This window comes from Zosterops lateralis, assembly GCF_965231275.1.
Source record: "Zosterops lateralis genome assembly, chromosome: 3".
Classification (NCBI taxonomy): domain Eukaryota; kingdom Metazoa; phylum Chordata; class Aves; order Passeriformes; family Zosteropidae; genus Zosterops; species Zosterops lateralis.
Genome location: NC_139764.1, coordinates 82,209,494 through 82,229,933, shown reverse-complemented (window position 1 = coordinate 82,229,933; position 20,440 = coordinate 82,209,494). Strand labels below are relative to the sequence as shown.

General features: G+C 37.7%; 1 protein-coding gene across 2 annotated transcripts in view; it reads left to right on the top strand.

The window, feature by feature from the left end:
• Window positions 1–20,440, top strand: part of MYO6 (myosin VI) — a 104,686-nt gene that overhangs the window by 10,069 nt on the left and 74,177 nt on the right. For both annotated transcript variants that reach the window (XM_083857020.1, XM_083857019.1), the window contains one exon: window positions 19,116–19,254. In XM_083857020.1, coding sequence (XP_083713146.1) covers window positions 19,138–19,254 — 117 coding nt within the window. In that variant the 5' untranslated portion in view covers window positions 19,116–19,137. Of the gene's footprint in view, window positions 1–19,115; window positions 19,255–20,440 lie in introns of those variants that run through there.

The following is a 20,440-nucleotide window of genomic DNA, read 5'->3' as shown; positions in this document are numbered from 1 at the left end:
GCTTCATGTTCACTGACGATTTCACAATGTGTCTCCCTCTCGATTAAACTTCTTTTTTCAGGATCAGCTTCTGCCCCTAAAGAATCCCTGTGTAAGTCAGGACATGTGCCTTTTTTTCTCTTTTATTCCATTGATGTTACAGTACTTCCAGGATATCCTGCCTTTTGTGTTTCACAACTTGCTGGCAATGGGAAGGATTTGCATGGCGTCAGTCCTACAGATGAGCAGGCAGCTTCGCATGCTCTTTGTTGACTGCCTATACCAAGACAGATTGCAAATGGAGTTTGTACAATACAGCAAGTAAAACTGGCTGCATCAGTGTGGTTTTCTGAGGATGAAAGTGGTGCTGGCTTTTGCTTTACTTATCAGCCAGGCTTGGTGTCTAGTCAAAAGGGTAGTAGAGAGATGCAGGACAGAACATCTGGTAGAAGCAGAGTTTGAAGATAGGGAAGAGAGTTTAATCAAAATCTGTTTTCTTCTTTCTTTTCTGCCTTCCCTAGTAGAAAATGACCAGTGTCATACCAGTTAGCACTGGATTGGGAATGGCTGTAATTACTTGAAGCTGTCAACCTACAGTTAGCCCTGCTCATCAGGCTGAGGTTTGGAGAATGATGTGGAGTTCACATTTGCTGCAGGGAACATTCCTGTCATGGCAAGCTTTGCTCATGTGTGCCCAGCACTGCCTGGGAAGCTCTGCAGTAGAACTTGATGGCCGTCCATGCGAGTCAGCAGGAAGGAATACTTTGTGTTGTTGCAGGCTATTGTGAATTGCTCCTCTGCTGGGGACTCCTTTGGCTTTTCACAGTGGTCCTTGCACCAGATGATAACGTGCTGAGCTTGTCCCTTGTCACCATACCAAGAACACTCTCATAAAGAAAGCCCTATATCTCTTACCTCCTAACATGCAATCACTACATTCCTGGACCGAAGCAGTTAGTCTTGCTGTTTTGAAAAAACGGGAGTGGGCAGAATACTGTTGATTTGATATGAAGATCAGCTTTCCAGATTAATTTTAGGTGCAGCTTAATGTGTGAGGAGGAGGCAGTTTAGAGTAGTACTCGACAAGCGGAGTAACTACTAGACATCCAAAATAACGAATGCTGGTGTTGAGCAGGGTGGTGTAGGCAGAAGCAGCCACATGGGAAAGCATGATCTGGAGCAGTGGCTGCTGAGCTGGATGATGCTGGACAGGGAGGCTGAGCAGATGTGACCAACCTTCCAGGCAGAGCCTTGCTGGCTGGCTGGGCTCAAAGGCTCAGCACATGGCAGGATTAGCACAGCTCCACTGGCAGAATGGGCAGCTCTGGGCCTCTTGTATTCCCTAAAATAAAAAGCAGTTCAGACCATTGCAAGGAGTTTTTTTAGATGACAGTTTTAACAGTAAATGAGAGTTTCTTTCGAGAAAGAAACTTAAAAAAAAAAAGAAAAAAGAAAAGGCATTTTGAGGCTGGGAAAAACAGATAAACTAAGGGATACCTAGAGAAAGGGGAGAAGCCAAGTATCAAAAAAGATGAAAGTCACTGAAAGCCTACAATCAAAGCCTATCTTTTATTTCGCTGTTACAATAGAAGAGCAGGTGAGGCAAAAAATCAGTCCTCTGTCCTATATCTCCCTGATGCTTTTCAGTATCAATCTAGTTCAGGAGACCCTTAGTGGTAAAAGCTTACAGGAAGGCTGCTGTAGTTATTAGAGCACTTCCTGGGTGGCTCAGCCTTCATCTCTGAAACCACACCTGGTATTAGGGTTTCCTATGCTGTTATTACTGTTATGCTGGACATGTTTCCAGAATGCTGCCAAAAGTTTCTGTATCGAAGGAGGACCATCACACAGCACAGGCTGCTGGATGTGTGGAGAAATTAGGTAAACTACAGCATCCAGTAACACTTGAACGACTTTTATAGAGTGGAAGCTGAAAAACCAAATGCTTTTTTGATAACCTTTGAAATATAATTGTGTTTCTCTCTTGTACTTGAATGTCAGCAACTTTTGCTAACTTGTCACTTCTAAAAAAAAGTTTATTATTTCTTAACAGACATGTGGTGATATTTTTATTTTAGGAAATTTAGATTTGTATTCTTCACAGGTCATAGCACTGGAAAGTTAGCCAGCATGTTTCACCTTTGTATCGGAAGACAACACAGAAACTGGATGTGCAGGCATTTGATTAATCTTGTTTCCTTTATTGTTCTCAAGTTATTTGAGTTATTCAAGAGACATGCTTTATTTATTTATTTTAAGTTAAAGTAAGCCATAATAGCCAGCAAGTTCTTTTCATTAATCACTCAAATAAAGCAGAAACTCTGGAAGCTGTGAATTTCCTCTGAACAGAGCACTGATACCAAAATGCAACATCATGGGTTTTATTTATCAATAGAAATATTAAGGTAATTCTTCAGACTTGTGTCCTTCATTCACTAAAAGGAAGCACATACTTCACTGCAATTGAAGACAGGTATGCTGTTGTGGAGGGTGGAACAGGACTCTTTGTAAAGAGAGGTGGAGTCTCCATTAAGGTGGTGTGACAGGGTGCTGATTCATGTGTTGATGCATTTTGCAAAATAGGTCTGTTGGTTGGTTGTGTTTTGTTCTGGCTTTTTTTTTTTTTTTTTTAAGTTCAGTGGGTTGAAAGTTGTATCATTGGGCTGCTCTGTACTACATTTCACTCTTTTGAATTAATTTTTTCTTGAGTTCTTGCTTCAAGACTTCATGTAGGTCACTGAGAGGTGGCTGAACCCCATGTGATTGTTGCTGTCTCAGCACCAAGGGAACTGGAGTTTCCTGGGTTCCTGAGGAAGCGCCTGACTTGTAATAATTTTCCAAGGCCTTCATCGTACTTACACTCTACACAATTGCTTCTTTTACATGTTATGAATTTTTTCTAAGATGACCTTAGAAGATCTCTAATCATATGATGATGTGAAACAACTGTACTTAAAAGCTTTTAGTTTTCTAGTTCCCATGAATAATTCAAACCCAAAAACTCTTCCCCAAGGAGGACCTTTTATCTAGAAAGGAAATACAGGAATCTATGAGGAGTTTACTTTTAGCTTTCCCTGTTCATGCAAGATGACATTCAGGTCATTCAGCAGTGTGAAGAAATATCCATCCTGAAAGAGGACTTGAAACATTTCAATTCACAAGGAGGAACTTGAATTAGTAATATCTAACTTTTGTGTTGAATTCCTGATCACTGTAGTTTAAGCTCCCATGGAGGTCAAATTTTGGGCAAAAGAAAATATAAGGAAAAAAAGACATCTATCTGAAATAAAGAATATATTTGCTGGAATATAGGAAATGCTGAAGACCTCCAGACTGGAGTTCTAAATAGAATGCTTGAGTGAACTTGGCTTGCTGCACTGTAGACCACAGGTCCAGGAAGCTGAAGAGGATGCTTTGTAAAGCCTTGAGAAGGGGAGCCATGAGGTGGTCTTGTTGTGGGTTCACTGATGGTAAGTTTCACGTGACCTCACAGACTTTCCTTCAATAGCAGTACAGTCTCTTCTGCATTGCATTCCTTGTCTTTTAAAAACTAGTTATGTATTAGTTTTCCATGAAAAAGAAATCAGGGACTGTTTTGTGGTTTGCTATTTTGTAATCAGCAGGGTGAGGGTCTTGCTTGTAATCAGGAATATGTCAATTAAATGCTTTTAACATGAAGACTTTGGATGTGACTTTTTGAACTGTTTTCTAGGCTTTTTGATTGATGTAATTAATATTTCTGAGTCCATGGAATATCTGCAAATGCTGAAACCAGCCAGGAACTGACTCTGAAATGTTTCTGTCAGATGGCACGAGTGCTTGACTTTAGTTGTGTCTGATTGTATATTAAAAAAAAAACCCAAAGCAGTTGCTTTGCACACTGGGTGTGACATCTTGCAAATTAGATAGAAATATATTGAACTAGGAAGAAAAAAAAAATCTAGTCTTAATTTAAGATCTGTGTTAACGGTTAAACATAATTCTTCAAAATATTTTCAGAATTGTTCAAAGTGTTCAGAATAGTTGTGTTTCTAGTCTATGTGGTTTCTGTTTCCACCAGCTGTGTATTACAGCTTTTTCTGCTAGATTGGAGTATTCTGTAGTTTGTTTTCCATGTAAATACTACATGTACTTAACCTGTCATTACATGACCCTTATAGTTTTTTATTTGGCAAAGAGTTGTTTAAAACCAGATGGAATTTTTGTTGGCTGGCACTGAGCATTTAGAGGAAAGTTGTAAAGGTGTAGGAGAGTGCAAGGAGATGTCTTGCCATAACCTTGGAAGAAAAAAGGGATGTGTCTTTGAGGTTAGAAATTAATAATAATGTATTTTCAGTCGGAAGGATTTTGAAACTGTTGATTTAGATTGTTCTAGAATTGGAGGAAGGCTTTAAACATGCTGCTTTTGATCACAGAAGGTGTTAGAATTAAAAGAAAAAATATAAGAAGATTTAAGTATCTTTGAAGCATGCTTAGGAACTATTTCACATTATCCTCTTCTCTAATTGATTAACTAGATAATAGGTTTAAATGTGCCAAATAACAAAACCCATTGATTTCATAGTAACTGATCTGAAATGATCTAATTAAATTTGGGTTTTCCTCTTATGTCACCTGGGTGAATCCTAATGATGTATAGCAGATTGCATTAAATTGGATTGTGCCTGTTTCTTGGAAATAGTATTGAGAAAATCAGAAATTTTTTCAAGAATGTCAGTTAGATAAAAGTACTGAGTGGAAATGTCTGTTTCATGCTTCTCACTCATATAACCAAATCCATTTGATTACCTTTCTTGATGGTTTTGATATTGAGTGTATTGACTGCCCATGGCATATGTAAGCATGTAGCTGGGACATGGTTTGAACCTGTGATGTCAGTTTTACTCATTAAAAAATCATTTAGTCTTTTTGATTTCTGGACCCCCTGAAATTTGTGCTGAGCACCATTCTGCTGAATTTCTGTCATAAATTTCATATGTATGGGGTCTTTGAAATACTACTTTTGCTTAATCTCCTTCTCAGGGGCTGCCAAACCAGCAGTTATTTCTAATTGTTCTAGAGGAGGAGTGTTACTTAAATCCTAAATTTTATATGGGCCAAATCTCTCTGATTCACAATAAATGCCCTACTTTTACAGTTGAGAAACACAATGAATGTTAACCATCCTTGACATGAGATAGCTCAAGGAAACTTTGGTAGTAAGTTCCAGAAGGTTTGCTAATGGAGGTTCTGTTACATTTTCCTTTTCTCCCTTTTATGTTGCACAAACACAAGAACAAAAAATACAGTTGTTTGGTAAATAGTTTGCTATATGTAGATTCTTCTTCTTGAAATGTTAAAAAAATTGTATTTATTTTCTGGTTATCCAAGTCATGATTTTCTAGATTGGCTTGAACATCTGAAGTCAAGTTGTGTCCAAATAAATTCAGCCCATGCTTGTATGTATTTTAGACTTATTTTTAAAATTTCTTTTTTTTTTTTTTTTTTTTTTTTTTTTTTTTTTTTCTTTTTTTTTTTTTTTTTTTCTTTTTCCAAAACGTTGCAGGTAATATAATTTGGGAAGTTGAGAACACTTGCTCAACAAAATTTTCCAAGCTATGGAAAAAACATTGGGTTTGGGAAGGTCTGTGTTTTAAAACTGCATCATTGTGAAAATATGCTTAACGTTCAGGATATGCTTGTATTGCTGTATAAAATATTTTGCTTTTAATAAAGGGAAACTTTTATGTCTACAAAAGGATTGTATGCTCCTTGAGTCTACTTGTAATTCAAAGTTCATGCAGACTTACTTTGTTAGTTTTTAACACAGAATGGTTTGGGTTGGAAAGAACCTTAAAGCTCATCTAGATCCAACCCCTCTGCCATGGGCAGGGACATGTTTCACTGGACCAAGTTGTTCAGAGCCACATTTTCAGGATGGGGCATCCACAAGTTCTCTGGGCAACCTGTTTCAGCACCTCCCCACCCTCTCGGTAAAGAATTCCTTGGAAGTACAGACCATACATGTTGGCAGAGATATTTTTCTGTTCTTGCTGAGACTCATACTGCCTGTACTGGGGAGAAGGGTACCAAGAAATGGGAAATGTGACTTTTGTCCGGGGTACCTCTTGTCCTGGCAGAGGGATGAGAGAGCTTTACTTGGGTTTTTTTGGTGGTGGTATCTGTGGTTTTCTGGGGAAGAGTTAACATTGCAGCAATCTTGTATTTGGGAACTTTAAGCTTCTGTGTGTGACCCTTTTGCACTCTCCAAGAGTATTTTTAATAGTATCTTTCAGTGTGCTTTTGAAACAATTTGGATTTGTGTTTTATATATTGTCCATAAATGAAATAAACGTTTACTTTTTATAATGCAATGTTGGAACGGGAACAGATATTTTGATACATGGTTAGGTCTGCACCTACTAGCAGTGCAAATACTAGCTGTGCTTTTGACTTAAAACCCTAATTCAAATCTCTCCTGCCTGACAAGCAGCAGTAAGATTAATTACCAGAGAGAGGAATCTATACCCTAGTTTTAGACAAAACATGATGACTAAAGTTATTTGAAGGCTGCATAAGTAGGAGCCTTTGTTTGGACTGCTGCACAGGGTTATGCCCAAGCTTGCAGGAACAGGACTTAGTCGCATTCCTATTGCTGTTGCTTCCACATTTCCAGTGCGCAGCATCATCTGATGGGGAGCCAGTGCTGAGTTACCAGCTGAGCATGCAAGTGATGTTTTACTTTGAGACCTGTTTGATTAGACAGCAGTATTCCTGCGTCCTTCCACAGCCAGGGTGAGGGCTGCTTGACAGGCACTTGGAGTGCAGTGTCCCTGGATGGGCTGGGGGCTCATAGGATGGGGTCCGCTAAAGCATCTTGGGACAATTGAGCTGGAACTAAAGACAACTTTAATCATACTTTGTGTTTAGAGTGTTTTGTGATCTCACTACAATTGTAAAAGCTCTGAAGGGTGGAACTTGTGTTTAGCTGGTTGGTGTTTGAACTCTAAGAAGTATAAATTTCAAGTACTGAACTTTGGAGGTCTAAGGCAGAATTTTAGTGTTGCAATAGCAATAGTCTGTCCTTGAACAGGAGAGATGGGAGAAAAACTTAGTTTATGTTACTTAAAACAACTATTTTTGGATTGCTTTAAGATTGTTTTTCCTGGTTAAGTGATGATGTATAATTGGTAGCTGTATATTATATGATCACTCATACTTGGTATTAAAGAGTAAAGCCAAGATAAAAATGGCCATAAAGTTGAAGTGCAGATAAAAAAGGGGAAAATCTACCGTAACCTGGTTTGGCACTATATTAGAACAAGAGTCTTTTTTCATGTAAATAACCATCAGTAGCTGGATAAAGAATGAGTAGAGGTGTGTCTCCATTAGTGTTTTAGTTTATCTTAGGAGTTTACTGTTGTACTGAACCTCCTGGTTGTCTGCAGTTGATCCTATTTGGATGAAACCAGACTGAAAGATGCTCCTTAGAAAAACACCTGATAGTCTGCACTGTGAATTCATATTCAGTCAGAGGGGCCAGACTAGATATGTGGTACAAACTACAACTAGTAAAACCCTCAAGATGTGCATAGTATGGGCACTGGTCCCTCGCTGCTGCCCTTTTACTGTTACACAGTTACTCCTATTGTATTGTGTTATTGCTAAAAGAGGTGTATCCCTTGCATTTAAAACTTATTCAGATTTATGTCAGGAAAAACAATGTCTTGAAAAAAAAGTGTAAATAAATATGCCCTTTGTTTCTGAAATTCTTCTTTTATTGACATAATGAATATTGTTAAAATCTTTACAATTAGTAAAAAAAGAAAAAAAAATCCAGACCAGAAATGCCTTAGACTGACCATTTGTCTTCTATAAGATATCTTTGATTTTGAAAGCCTAATATTTTTTTTGCCCTACAGTGTGTTCAGTTTAACTCAAAATATTGTAGGAAGGACTAAAAAGCAACAAAAGGAAAGAAGTATGTTACTTAGAGTTGAAAATAATATAGATGTTTTCATTTACCTGAGGTGAAAATTATTGTATTATGCTCCTAATCCCACCACAATGTTAAATTCTTGAATATTTGTTAAAGAGAGGGAAATGAAATTGAAACTAAATATCCATGTAATTGAAAAAAGTGTCCATGGTAACTGCAATATCTTTTTATTTAGTAGAGCTTCACCCTGTTGTCTGATCTTAGATCCACTACTCCCTTCAAAATTTCTAACCATCAGTTTATCACTGGATGGACAGTTCTTGGACATCTAGATTGAAACCATTGCAGCTGAATTAAATGAAGATGGCATGGGCAGGAGTTGGTGACCTGGTGTTATTTCTTAGTTGAGTTTCCTAGCCTCTGGAGATGCACTTTTTGTATAAAAGGTTTTGCATGGTCTGAAATGAAGGCTCAAGTGCCACAAATAAGTGCTTTGAGCTGCTCACCCCAACTGGGAAATAGCACTGGCAGCATGACAGTGCTCATTCTCCCAGAATTTTTTTTCCAGCTGTAATTGTTCAGGAAGTTTTGAATTTAAAAACACCTGAGCTGCATTTTGTGTCTGAATTTACAACCTGACTAAAAGCTTTCCTTGTCTCCATTCCTTGCTTCTTTGCCAAAATAAATAGGCTGATCTTAGCATGTGACTGTGGTGATTTGTCCTCTGCATGAGCTTCTGTATAGAATTTGTAATTATGCTTAAGGGCTGGTCCTGGGAGCCGTGATTCTGCATAAGTTAGTTTTGGTTTACTTTCATATTAGATATATTGAGATTGTGTGTGCCTGTGGTAGCCCTGCAGTTCCCAGCCTCAGGGGAGGTTCTCTTCTCTTTCCTGTGAAGAGAGAGTGTGTTTGCTCTGTTGCCTGCCCAATGACACCTTCTATTGAAAACCTTAAAGCTATCCCAGATTTCTTCTAAAATATGCATTTGGCTAAGTCTCATCTCTTGTAACACTTGGGGAGAAAATTTATAACCATTTTTGTGATGTTGCTGGTTGGTAATTTTTACTCATTGTTGACTTTAACAGAATCCTAAGCAGGGATGCACTTTCTTGCAGCATACATGTTAAATTAAGAAATAACATTTTATACGTGATGGGCATGGGCAGTAACATACAGGTAATCTTTTTGAGGTATTAAAATCAGTTGGTAAAATGCAGTTGGACTTTGATCTCAATCTTCTATTTTCTGAACAAGAAGTGATCATGATGTTCTTGAGCTGGATTTCTTATAACTCATGGTTTATAAAATATTGGAGCTATGGGAGCTGCATCAGTCAATTTCTGTGGCTCCCTGAGACACTGAATCAGTAGTAAGAAAACCAGCCTGTTTGTCTTCAGCTGTGGCAAAATCTGTGCAAAGATTAGTCCAGAGTCTCTAATCTGCATGGCTCTGTACCAATATTTAGGGAAACCTAGAACTTTCTCAAACCTTGCAGAGAGCAGTGTCTTGCCAACAAAATGAGAGAGTTGAGCTGTGGTCAGGATGTGGCTAATGTGGAAGTTGTTATGGCCTGCAGTTTTCCCTGCTGCCAAGATCCTGTCAGTGCTAATAGCAGATTTTGTCTGGTTTGTTGCTGGTCAGATGCCAAGCCTTTACAGTACTTGGCCTTCTGTGAAAATACAAACTATTCATGAACAGTACAAGAATTAAAGGTTATTTTAGAGTCACAGAATACTTTGAGTTGGAACGGACCTTTAGAGCAATCAAGCCTTATCCCTCTGTCCTCACTAGGTTGTTCAAAGCTCCATCCAACCTGACCTTGAAGGTTTCCAGGGATGGGGCATTCACAGCTTCATCAGGCAAACCTCATTGTAAAGAATTTCTTTCTCACATCCAGTCTTAAGCTATCCTTTTCCAGTTTAAAACTGTTGTCCCTAGTCCTGTTACTAGGGGCTTGATAGAAAGTCTCTCTTCATCTTACAAGGCTTCCCTCATTCATGGAAAGGCCACAAAAAGGTCTTCCTGGAGCCTTTTCTTCTTTATTCTGAACACCCCCAACTCTCCCAAATCTTTCTTCATAGGAGAAATGTTCTAGCCCTTCGATAATTTTTATGGAGTTTAAGTGTATTTTATTCCTAAATCCTATAATCTAGATTTTTTTTTTTGAGACTGAGATAGTGTAAATGATCTTTATCTTTTGTGTAATTACTATTTTTTGTCTCATAATAATGGGCCCACTATACTCATCTTCCCAAGGAAATGAATGGATTTGCTGACAAAACATGTTCTGTGTCACTTCTTGGAGTAGCTTTCTTGTGTTTGCTGTTAAAATTGTCTTAAATGACTCATGATTTTTTACGTTGAGAAAGTTTTCAGTCACATCCCTCAGAATTACTGTCATCAATGAGATCTGTGTACTTGACAATAGATTCTATTTATTTATTTATTTATTTATTTACAACATTTGAGTAGATTTTGACAAGAATCTTCCTTTTTTAGTTGCATGTTTCTGAAGGGAGAGTTTCTCCTGATTCACTGGTCTGTCTCAGATTGTCTGTGTTTCGGCTGATTTCCTATAAACTAAACCTGTACCTTTTGTTAATAATTACAAGTTACCGTTCAGAGAGGGGTGGCAATAAGCAGTTCCTGGATTATACCTGTTAATTTGCAGATGCTGATTGTCATTTTTTCTAATATTTTCTCCTCTAATAAAGTGGTCAAATCAAAGTTAGTACCATTTGAAAACATCTGATTTAGTTGCTATTTTTTATACTGGTAGTAAGTCAGAAAGTACAAATATATATTCTCCCAGCCCAGGCTCTTTGAATTGGTCTGAGGTCAAGCATCTGAGGTTTCCTGCAAACTCTCCAGCAACCTTTGATCCTGCCATCTGCAGCACTCAGTTTATATGACTTGACTTGTCTCCTGGCTGAGTATGTATTTTTATTTTTCTAAAATATCAGTTCCATTTTCACTGATATGTACCAGGAAGTGTTTGGCACTTTTTTTTTAATTGTTGGACTTCAAAAACAAATTACCAGGCAAATGTGTCTCTGTTCAGTCATTTATGCATACGTACTTATCAAACTGATAAAACTCAGTGCAGGTTGGTTGCTTGCTAATTTCTGTATTTATTTTGTTTCATTTGATTATTCTGCAGTGAGAGAGTTATATGGCTGAAGTTCAAAACTTGACAAGAGGTGGGTTCAGAGAAGAGGTCAGAGGGTGTGTTGGTCACCCTCAGGAGCTCTTGGGGTATTTCTGAAGCATTCATGGAGGCAGCCATGGAGAACAAAGTTACTGATAGGCTCCAGCTTATGATTCAGCTCTTGACTTTCTCTGCTGGAACTGAAGGGCTGCTTGAACGTTAAAGGCTTAGCATCACTCATCTAAAAGTACAAAAAATGGTATTGTGGTTAGGTACTGTAGGCTTCCTACTTAAAACATTTTTCTGAAAAAATATTTAAGTTGTGCAGAGTTCTTGAATTGCAGGTGAATTAACAAAAATCCAAAAGTGCGTTTGTTTTGTGGTTTATCTTTTTTTTTTTTTTTTTTTTGGCTTGGGTTTTTCCCCTGTTAAATTGGTGGTTAGGAATATTCCTATGTTTTTTTTGTATGGAGGGTATGAACTTTTTTGGGTTTATCTGTGCTCATATGAGTTAGAATAAATTACTGGAATTCAGTCTACCTCAGTGTGTTTTTTAATCAGCCGGACAACAGCTGATATAAAATGCAATATATGCTTGCTTTAGCTGGCACAAGGCTCTGCTGGCTACACCAAGATGTGCTTTAGCCAACATTGGTGGTGGTCTACAGATGATTAAAATTCTAGTGTCCTGACTGCTTATCATAATGGGCAGCTTCTGCAATTCATCTTATGGAACCCAGTGACCAGGTATTGGTATTTATATGATAAATAACTAATATTTTTGATAAGTGATCCATTTCTTTTTAAGTATTTGGGAATCAAATCAAGGACTTCATTAGTGGTTAATTTTTTCATTTGCATAATTAGATTTTCTACTTTTTGTGCTGGAGGTGAGGTCTCTTGTATTTGGTAGACTTAGGCCAATTGGTTGCTTTTGTTTTACCTTGTATATGAAGCTCAAAGGGAGACTGATGGGTGCATAGGCTTAAAAGAGAATAAACGTATCCGTTCTTGTATTAGGTCACCTGAAGATGAACAATAGCTTGGCAACAGCACATGTGGGTGGGGAAACACGGCACTCTAATTTGACAGTAGGAGAGTATGAGATGTAGAAGATGAATGGGTGGGGAAGGCTGAAAAATGACATAACCAGAGGAGAATTTAAAGTTTATTAGCTTAGAGAGAGTCATCCTCAGCCTTCAAGAAGTATTTGTTCTTTCTCATGTTTATACTTGGAAAAAGTGGCACATGAGGATATAAACAAATACACAGTTAAAGTGCTAGCTGAAGGGGTTTGAAATTATTTGACCTTGTTGAGGCTGTTTATGGGATATGATTCAAGCCATTGTGCTTGAGCACTGCTGCCAGTGGTCACAGAGCATGACTACTGCCATAGGGATTGTTAACTCCAGAGCTCACCTTGTCTGCTTGAACTACTCCAGCTAGATCTGCAGGAGTGCATCCCATGTGTTCTTTATATATTATGAGATGGCTTAAGATACTTTTGATTTTGCTTTGACGTCTTTATCTGCTTGGTGACTTCTCCCTTGGTATGTCGTATCTTCCCCTCTTGCTGCCTGCTGGTTTCACTATTTGCAAAACCTGAAAGAGTTAAGTTGAACAACCTCTTTCAAAAGTGTTTTTATGGTCTTGTTAGTTTTCTTCTGTTTTATCTAGTCCTCATTTCTCATTTGGAATGCTTCTGAAGTAGTGTCCAAACAATAACTGAGGTGCTTTTTAACTTTGCTGCTCAAATTTCACGCTGTGTTTTGCTGCCTTTCCTCTTTGTGCTTGTTGCTATTACTGGAGTAGGCATTGCTGTTGCTTGAAAATGCTTATGCAGATCCCCTTGGCATACTTAATTCTTGGTTTGTCAGGAAGCTCCACTCAGGTTATTTTAATGAACAAGAATTGGGACAAAGACCTCTCTATTTTTTTAGTAGGAACTAAAATAGGAATAATGTTCTTGAGAGAACGGTAGCTTAAAAAGCTGGGACAAGAGCAGGAATCGCAAAGGAAATCATCAGACCTTGCTGATTCTAATATGAATAGAGTTTTAATTTCTTAGTGTCGTAGTCAAAAGACCACAACCTCTGTTGTAGAATTTTACAAACTTACAAGCTGTACAAAATTCATCTCGGTCTTGTATAACAGTAGTTGAATTGGACAAATACTTGCTAGTTAATATGACATATATGCTGCTGTCTTCCTTTTTTGCTAAGTCTCATTCGATTTTCCATCTTCCTCACTCTTTGTCATCTTCTCACATGGTACAGTTCACGAGAATGTTTGCTGTTTCTCCTCTGCTGGTATGCCACAAGTGATATGTTACTGTGTACAGCCTCTCTTGTGGACTCATTTCCTCTGCTGTATCTGCAGAGCTGGTATGTTTGTTAAAATTGCCTAAAATCTCCTTCCTCTGGATTTCTTGAAGCTTCACTGTAACCTCCAATGGCAGATTTCCTTGTCCATGTGAGGTTTTATTTCTTGAGCAATACTGAGAATTTTGCACTTAGTAAAGAACACCCGAAAGACACTTGGCCTTACAGAAATCTGTTCACTTGATGTACAAATTATTTTGGATAAGCTTCCTACAACAGGTGCTTTTTTATGGCTACATTTTTGTTATATGAAAGGTGCACAGATATACAAAAGTTCTGATTGGTTCAATATGATGCATTTGAAAAAACATAAACCACATGTATTTCAAAACTGAGGGTTCTCGAGCAATGTCTGTATCACCTCATTTTTCAGGATAGTGATGCACATGAAACATTTAGTTGCTGTGGGGAAAATTTCCTACCGTTAATTGAATTCCTTGTTTTTAACAGCTTATTTTGATGCTATAGCCATTTAAATATTTGCAGATAAAATAGTATGGGGTTTTTTTTTCAAAGTATGTGTTCTTACTTAGACCATCTCCTGCCCTGTATCAGTACTTCTCAAGGTAGTCAGGAGGGGAGGAGGCAGAGCAGGAAGCAAAGCCAGGAGGGTAGCTGGGGTGAAATGGCTCAAGCAGCAGTTAACACACAGGAAGGTGAGATGGTTTAGAAGAAGCTGTACAGGTCTTTAGCTAATCCTGTCTCTACCACACCCCTTCTTCTGCTCCATAAAATTTGTTCTTCCGGGAGCATGGATGTTCCAGCCAAAGATGTTTTTAGAAATAATACGCAATATTGCAGTTGTGCTTTACTGATTAGGAATTGCCATGTTTAATGTAGGGAAAATAAGATTTCTCCCTTGCTTAAAGCATGAGCGACTGTTTTGTCTATTCATATTGAATAGTAAACACAACAGCTGAGGAGATATTTCCTGTGTGAATGTTAAATACAAGTGAATACAAATACAAAAGAGTGGTTCATCTGGAAATACTACAGAAATTGGTTTCTGTCTGATCTGTATTGAAAACATGCTGATACATGCAAATACCCAAGAAAATGAGCATCCCATGAGAATAATTTCATGTGCTGCTGTGCTCAAGTTGTCCCAAGCGGTCAGAGCAGATAGCTTTAAAATAAATTTTTGTCTAGTAATTCTCAAATGTGGAATGATTACTCTTTGTTTTACATGAATACATCTACAAAAGGTAGTGACAATTAACAAGTTGGGGTTACGATTTTTGAAGCAAGTTGGTTTTGAAGGTACTTCTGTGCTGTGCTATATTCCAGTCTATTTCTTCTTTTCCAGTTTGGTGGAGGTCCCTGCTTGACAGAGCTACTTTGCTGATGTTATTTTAGGTATGAAAAACTGCAGTGTGACATGGATAAACTAGAATATGTTAGAGCAGTTTTCTAGTGAATTGGAAAAGTAAATAATAAAAACGGTATTGATTTAATACTCGGTTCAACAATGCAGCTCTAACTGTATTTTAATTAGCTCAAATGAACATAAATCTCTACTATATCTGCAGTTCATTTGAAATACTATGACACCTGCAGTAGAGTACTGCATGCTACGTGAGCTTTGATTTGGAGAAGTTTCAGTTGAGCAGTAAAAAGGGTTACTTTTGCTACTAGGGTTGCAAAAGTAATTTGTCTGACAGTAAGGTACCACTATGTATGAATGTTTTTCTCTGTCTAGTCTCTTCTGTATGTTTATAGGACATTTCCCAGAGCATTCTTATGTGCCTACTGTAATCAGCAGAATTCTGAGCAGCTCTTAAACATAGAAGTGCAAGTTGTTTTTAATATAAAAAACCTATGTGTTCTACAGTGATAATTTACTATGATACCTATCCTAATTAGTCTGTTTTCCTTGGACTTAGCCATTTTAGTGAGCTCCTGTTGGTTGTTTAATGTTTAATGTCTAATTTTTCATGTTTTAATTAGTTAATTGAGCAATCGGTACACTACCTTGGTAAAGGAGCCTGTTTATAGGATAGTAAGTAGGATCAGATCATGCAAATGCCTACCTCTGGACTCTGGCAACAGGTTTAAAATTGTATTAGTATATTTTGCCTTTGTAGAATTCTTTCACCTGATGGTAGCATTTGATTTCCGTTTGAACAGTCTATAACACCTAAATGTAGTTGTATTACATTTTTTAAAAATCAGTACTACTTAGGTAAACATAAGTGGGAGGATAGTGTGTCAACTTTCAACTGAGAAATTCTTAGTTGTTTCCTATACTCAATGTTTTATGCAGATAATTTTTTTGTGAAAAAGATGTCATTCAACATTCTCCAGAAGGGGGAATAATAGTGCAGAAAAAAAGTTATAGAAACGTTGGTGGGTGTTTTTCTTGAAATTCTGGGCAGTGATTTGTCTTGCAAGTTGTTTGGACGCTAGTTCTAGTGTTTATCCAGTGCTGAATGTGTTAAGTACTCTTACTGATAATTAAGGCAAGGTCTATTACTGCATACCAATTATGAAGAAATAAAATCTGACATTTGAAGGAATAGCTATTAAGTTTACCAGCTTCAGGCAAAGGCTTATTTTATTACTGTCGTTCTCGTGCTCGACAGAGAGAAAAACTCCAGTACTGGGTTCTCGAAGTTTTTCTATGTAGAAAGAGAAAAGGGCAGCTGGCGTCTCACTTCTAAACACAATCTTTGTGAATTCTCTTCTTCATTTTGGAGATGTCTTAATTGTGGAGACCAAAATGATCCAGCAGCTTAAAATCAATTAATATAGGTTGAGTGCATATATACAAATACAAATGTGGATGATAACTTCTTTTGTCTCCTTTTTTGGAAGCATAATTCAGGTTAATCCTTATGTTTGGTGGTGTTGCTATCAAATTTGTTGCCTTAGAGCTTTTAGCCTGGGCATGAGTCTCTTTGCTTTCATTGTTTTCAGAAATGGTGTGCTCTTTTAGCAGTGTGGTGGACTGTGTGTAGATTGGTTTTAGGTGGATTCATATTGAGAAAACAAGTTTGCTCCTACTGATGGTTTCTGTTCACTGTAAAATGCTGGTCCGTAAACTGGCTATTCAAGAGCTTGTTCATGAATAGGCTTCATGCATGTCTCAAGGCAGTGGCACAATGCATCAGGTGGGGCTGTAAATAATAGAGCAGGTAATACCTGGTAGGTTTTGATATCCAATTTCAATGTGCTCCCTGCCCGAGTCCTGGCTAACAGAGACGGAATGATGCTAAACCCAAAATCTTACAGCTGGTTTAATGTCTCTACTCATCCAGAAGACTGTATTAAAATTAATTGTCCCATTAATAACTGACTCACTTGTATTTAGACTGCTTTTATCCAGTGGCATCTTAGATGCTTGCAAAGACTCAGGTACTTTTCTTAAACTTGAGTTTCCTGGTGGTGGCTGAATTCAATCACTGCTCTGTCCTTCAAGTGGATTTTTTCAGCTTCTGACATTTCCCAGTCATAATTTATTAATAAAGCATGAAGTTGCTTTAAGAATATGTAAGAATGAAAAAAGCCCTGTCAGTGAACAAAGCAGAAGAATCTGGATCTGAACTGGGGAGGTTGGAGTCTAACTTTTTTTTGAAATTTTGGCAGTAATTTTAGGGTTTGTTTCTCGTGCAACATGGTTAAGTCCAGAGCCCTGACCATGCTACTTGGGGTGTAAAAGACAGCCTTGTTTTTAGTGGTTGTGTGACATATCGTTTAACTACTATTTTGAACTAGCATTTTAAAAGCAAATGATAGGTTTGTAAAGAAATGAAGGCTTGCTTATATCCAGAAATAAACTCAGCTGTTTAGCAACTATGCCCATGATTGCAGTTGAATCTAGAGGTCAGGTTTGGCTGGAAAAAAATTCCTTTTTCAGTATCATAAAATAAAGAAAAAAAATGGCCAACAGCCAGTTGTGAGTGAATACAGATGTTGTTTACAGGATTTGTCAAATAGTGAATGGCAACACATGATGAAGATGCTGTTTTGTAGAGTTCATGGGCTGTGGTGAAAGGCTGAAAGTAAATAGAAGTAAATGTGATACTGGAGGTATTAGAACATAACTTTTTCTGTGCAGTTAAAAGAAGTTACTATGTTGAGATCATGGAAGGAAAGTAAATCACAAGTTTTCCTGTAATTTCACAATAAAGTTGCCAAGGAATAACACAGCTTGCTGTTAACTAAGACCAGCAGCATTCTCAAAGAGATCACAGCCAGCCTTTTCCTTCCCTTCAAACTTTTCTAACCTGTCCTTGGAGGCAGTAAAAAGCAGGTCGTGCAGCATGTGCTGACAGATCCTCTCAGGAGCAAGAATGTCCTTTTCTGCTCTTTGCTCTACAGCTTTCTGGTGGGCCAATCACTCTTTTTCCTTGCTTCTGCTTATGGCAAAGGGATCTGCAGCCTTCATTGTTTGTGAGAAATTTTGGATCTTCTTTTTCCTTCAGATATGGGAAAAGAAAAATGTGGGACACTTTCCTGAGCTTTCCCTAGATTTCTGGAGTTTGTTGCCAGTGTTTGCTTTGCTGCTTGGCAGGCTTATTTCTTTCATGCTGAGGGAGGCAAGTTACACCTTGGTAGTATGAGATTACAAATTTTGGAATCATTAAAACATGACAGTTTAGTATGTGAATGAGTTTTGGAGGGGAGTAAGGAACAGCCAGAAGAAGTGAGCCTCTTAAGCTAAATGGATTCTATTCTTATTAGGGTAAGGACTATAAAGTAGGTTTAAAAGAAACCAAAACCAAACCAACAACAACAAAAAAACATTAAAAAAGGGACCAATTCAGCATATTTAAAATGGCACCATTAGCCATTCAGAGTGTGCCAGCCTTGGCAACTTTCCTGGTTAGCTCAATGAGTATTGCGTGAAATTGAATACTCCCTTTTAATTGGGAGCTTATTTAGCTGCATAACTTGAGGCGTATAAGGTTTGAATATCTTGCCCTTTGCATCTTTTTCACTTGCAGATCAAAATTATTTTGAAACAATTTTCATGTCATTTTTTAAATAGAAAATAAAGTTCCTTAAGAGGAAGACCTGTAATGTTTTAGTATGAGGAGGGTCAGCCTTTAAAAGACTTACAAGATGATAAATCAAGACTAAATATATTTGTGGGTTATTTGAAAGCCATATGCTCAGCCACACAAAAAGAGTGAACATATTCAGTTGTCTCAAATGCCAAGAGATTGGATTTCTGCTTAAATGCCTCAACATGTGCTGTAGCAAAAATACAGATATTTGTACACCTGATCAAGTACAGACAAGTACCCATTAGTCATATGACCCACTGCATGCACATACAGATCTATGTGTGTGTCTTTACATGTGTATTCATATGTGTGTATATACACACTCCTAGTATAGTTTTGGTTTTGAATCTATCTTGCACTTCTAATTTGATCATGAGATAGACTCCCTTATTGGTTCACAAGTTAGGGAAGCTGGATAAAGAGCCTCAGGGAGCAGTGTGTGGATCCCATGAAAAAGTGGTTCTGGTCTTCAATCTCCATGCTGAAGTCTGAGGGGTGTCCTCTGTGGGCCAAGCGAATTGGAGAAAGGCTGGCTTCAGTCTGCAATGGCTGTCTCCTTTCATACTGAATAATAGAAATAAACATAATAAACTGAAGTCTGTGTAGTAAAACCTGATGGTTTATTCAGTTTGTATACAAACTGTTTTGATTAATTTTAGTTTTATTTTTTCTTATAGGAAATACTGGATAGATCCCACAATGGAAGACGGGAAGCCCGTCTGGGCTCCACACCCAACTGATGGGTTTCAGATGGGGATGATTGTGGACATTGGCCCTGACAACTTAACTATCGAGCCTTTGAATCAGAAAGGCAAGGTAAGTGTCTCACAAACAAAGGAAAAGGGAAAAAATATACAAGAAACCACTGACCTTACCCGTAGGGCAGGCCTTTGTCACTATCTTCAACTGCACACAGCCTGAAGGACTGCAAAATCAGTTTTTTGTTCTAAGTTTGGCTCAGCTGATCTTTGTTCATCTTTAGCTTGTACTGCAATGGACCCCTCACACTGATGAGAAGTGCATACTTAGTTTTCTGCTTGTGCCTTGAGTGCATACTCATGAAAGAGGAGGTTTGAATGTAGTCATTTGATTCAGTACTGAATGCTTTATTTTTCTCAATTAGACACTGATTAAGAGCCTGCTGTTGAGATTAGCTTCTCCCTTTTTCCTTACATTCATAGGAAGGGTCCTACAGGGTGTGCTGGGCCCTTGCTAAGATTAGATACCATTAGACTGATGAAGACTGAGAGATGAATCCTCTTAGCTCAAGTATCTTGAGAAGTAATATGATGTCAAACAAAGGTCCTGTGGAATTGCTACATCTAATTAAAGTCAAAATAAATGTAACTTTTTAAATGGAGACCTAATTAATCTTAATTAGTGTGTTCCAATGGCTTGATTTATCATGACATCTTTCAGACTCAGTATGTTGTAACTAAATGTCAGTTTTTACAGGAAGCACCTTGTAGCTATCAATTATCCTAATTCAAATGGTCAGATTCCTGGGTTGTACTAACTAGAATAAGATTAGCACTGCCTTAAAAGTTTTGAATTCTGTCTTTTTAGATAATTTTTGTGCCATTTCTAATAGTTTTGTTTTTTCTTTATATTCAAGGATGTAAAAAAGACAACAATGTTGTAACTTCTTTTTTTATGTCAGGAGTAGGAGGAATGCTTTGTTGCAGGTCAAAAGGTTATGCAGCAGTCCTTCCTTTTGGGGGAATGTTTATAGGCTTTCTTTTTTGTGCATCTTGGAGAGGAAGTTGATTTTGCCTTCCTTAGAAATACAAAGCAAGTGTAACATTCTGATTTTTTGAGTGAGAGAGATAAAGTCTATAGGTTTAATAGTAGTATTCATTTGTCAGTTTGAGGAGGAGCAAGATTATTCAGACAAGGACATTAAATATTCCAAATCTGACATTAAATATTCCAAATCTATGGCTAATATTAAAATGACTTAAATAAATTTCACCCCCCACTGCTGTCTCTGTTTATATTCCCC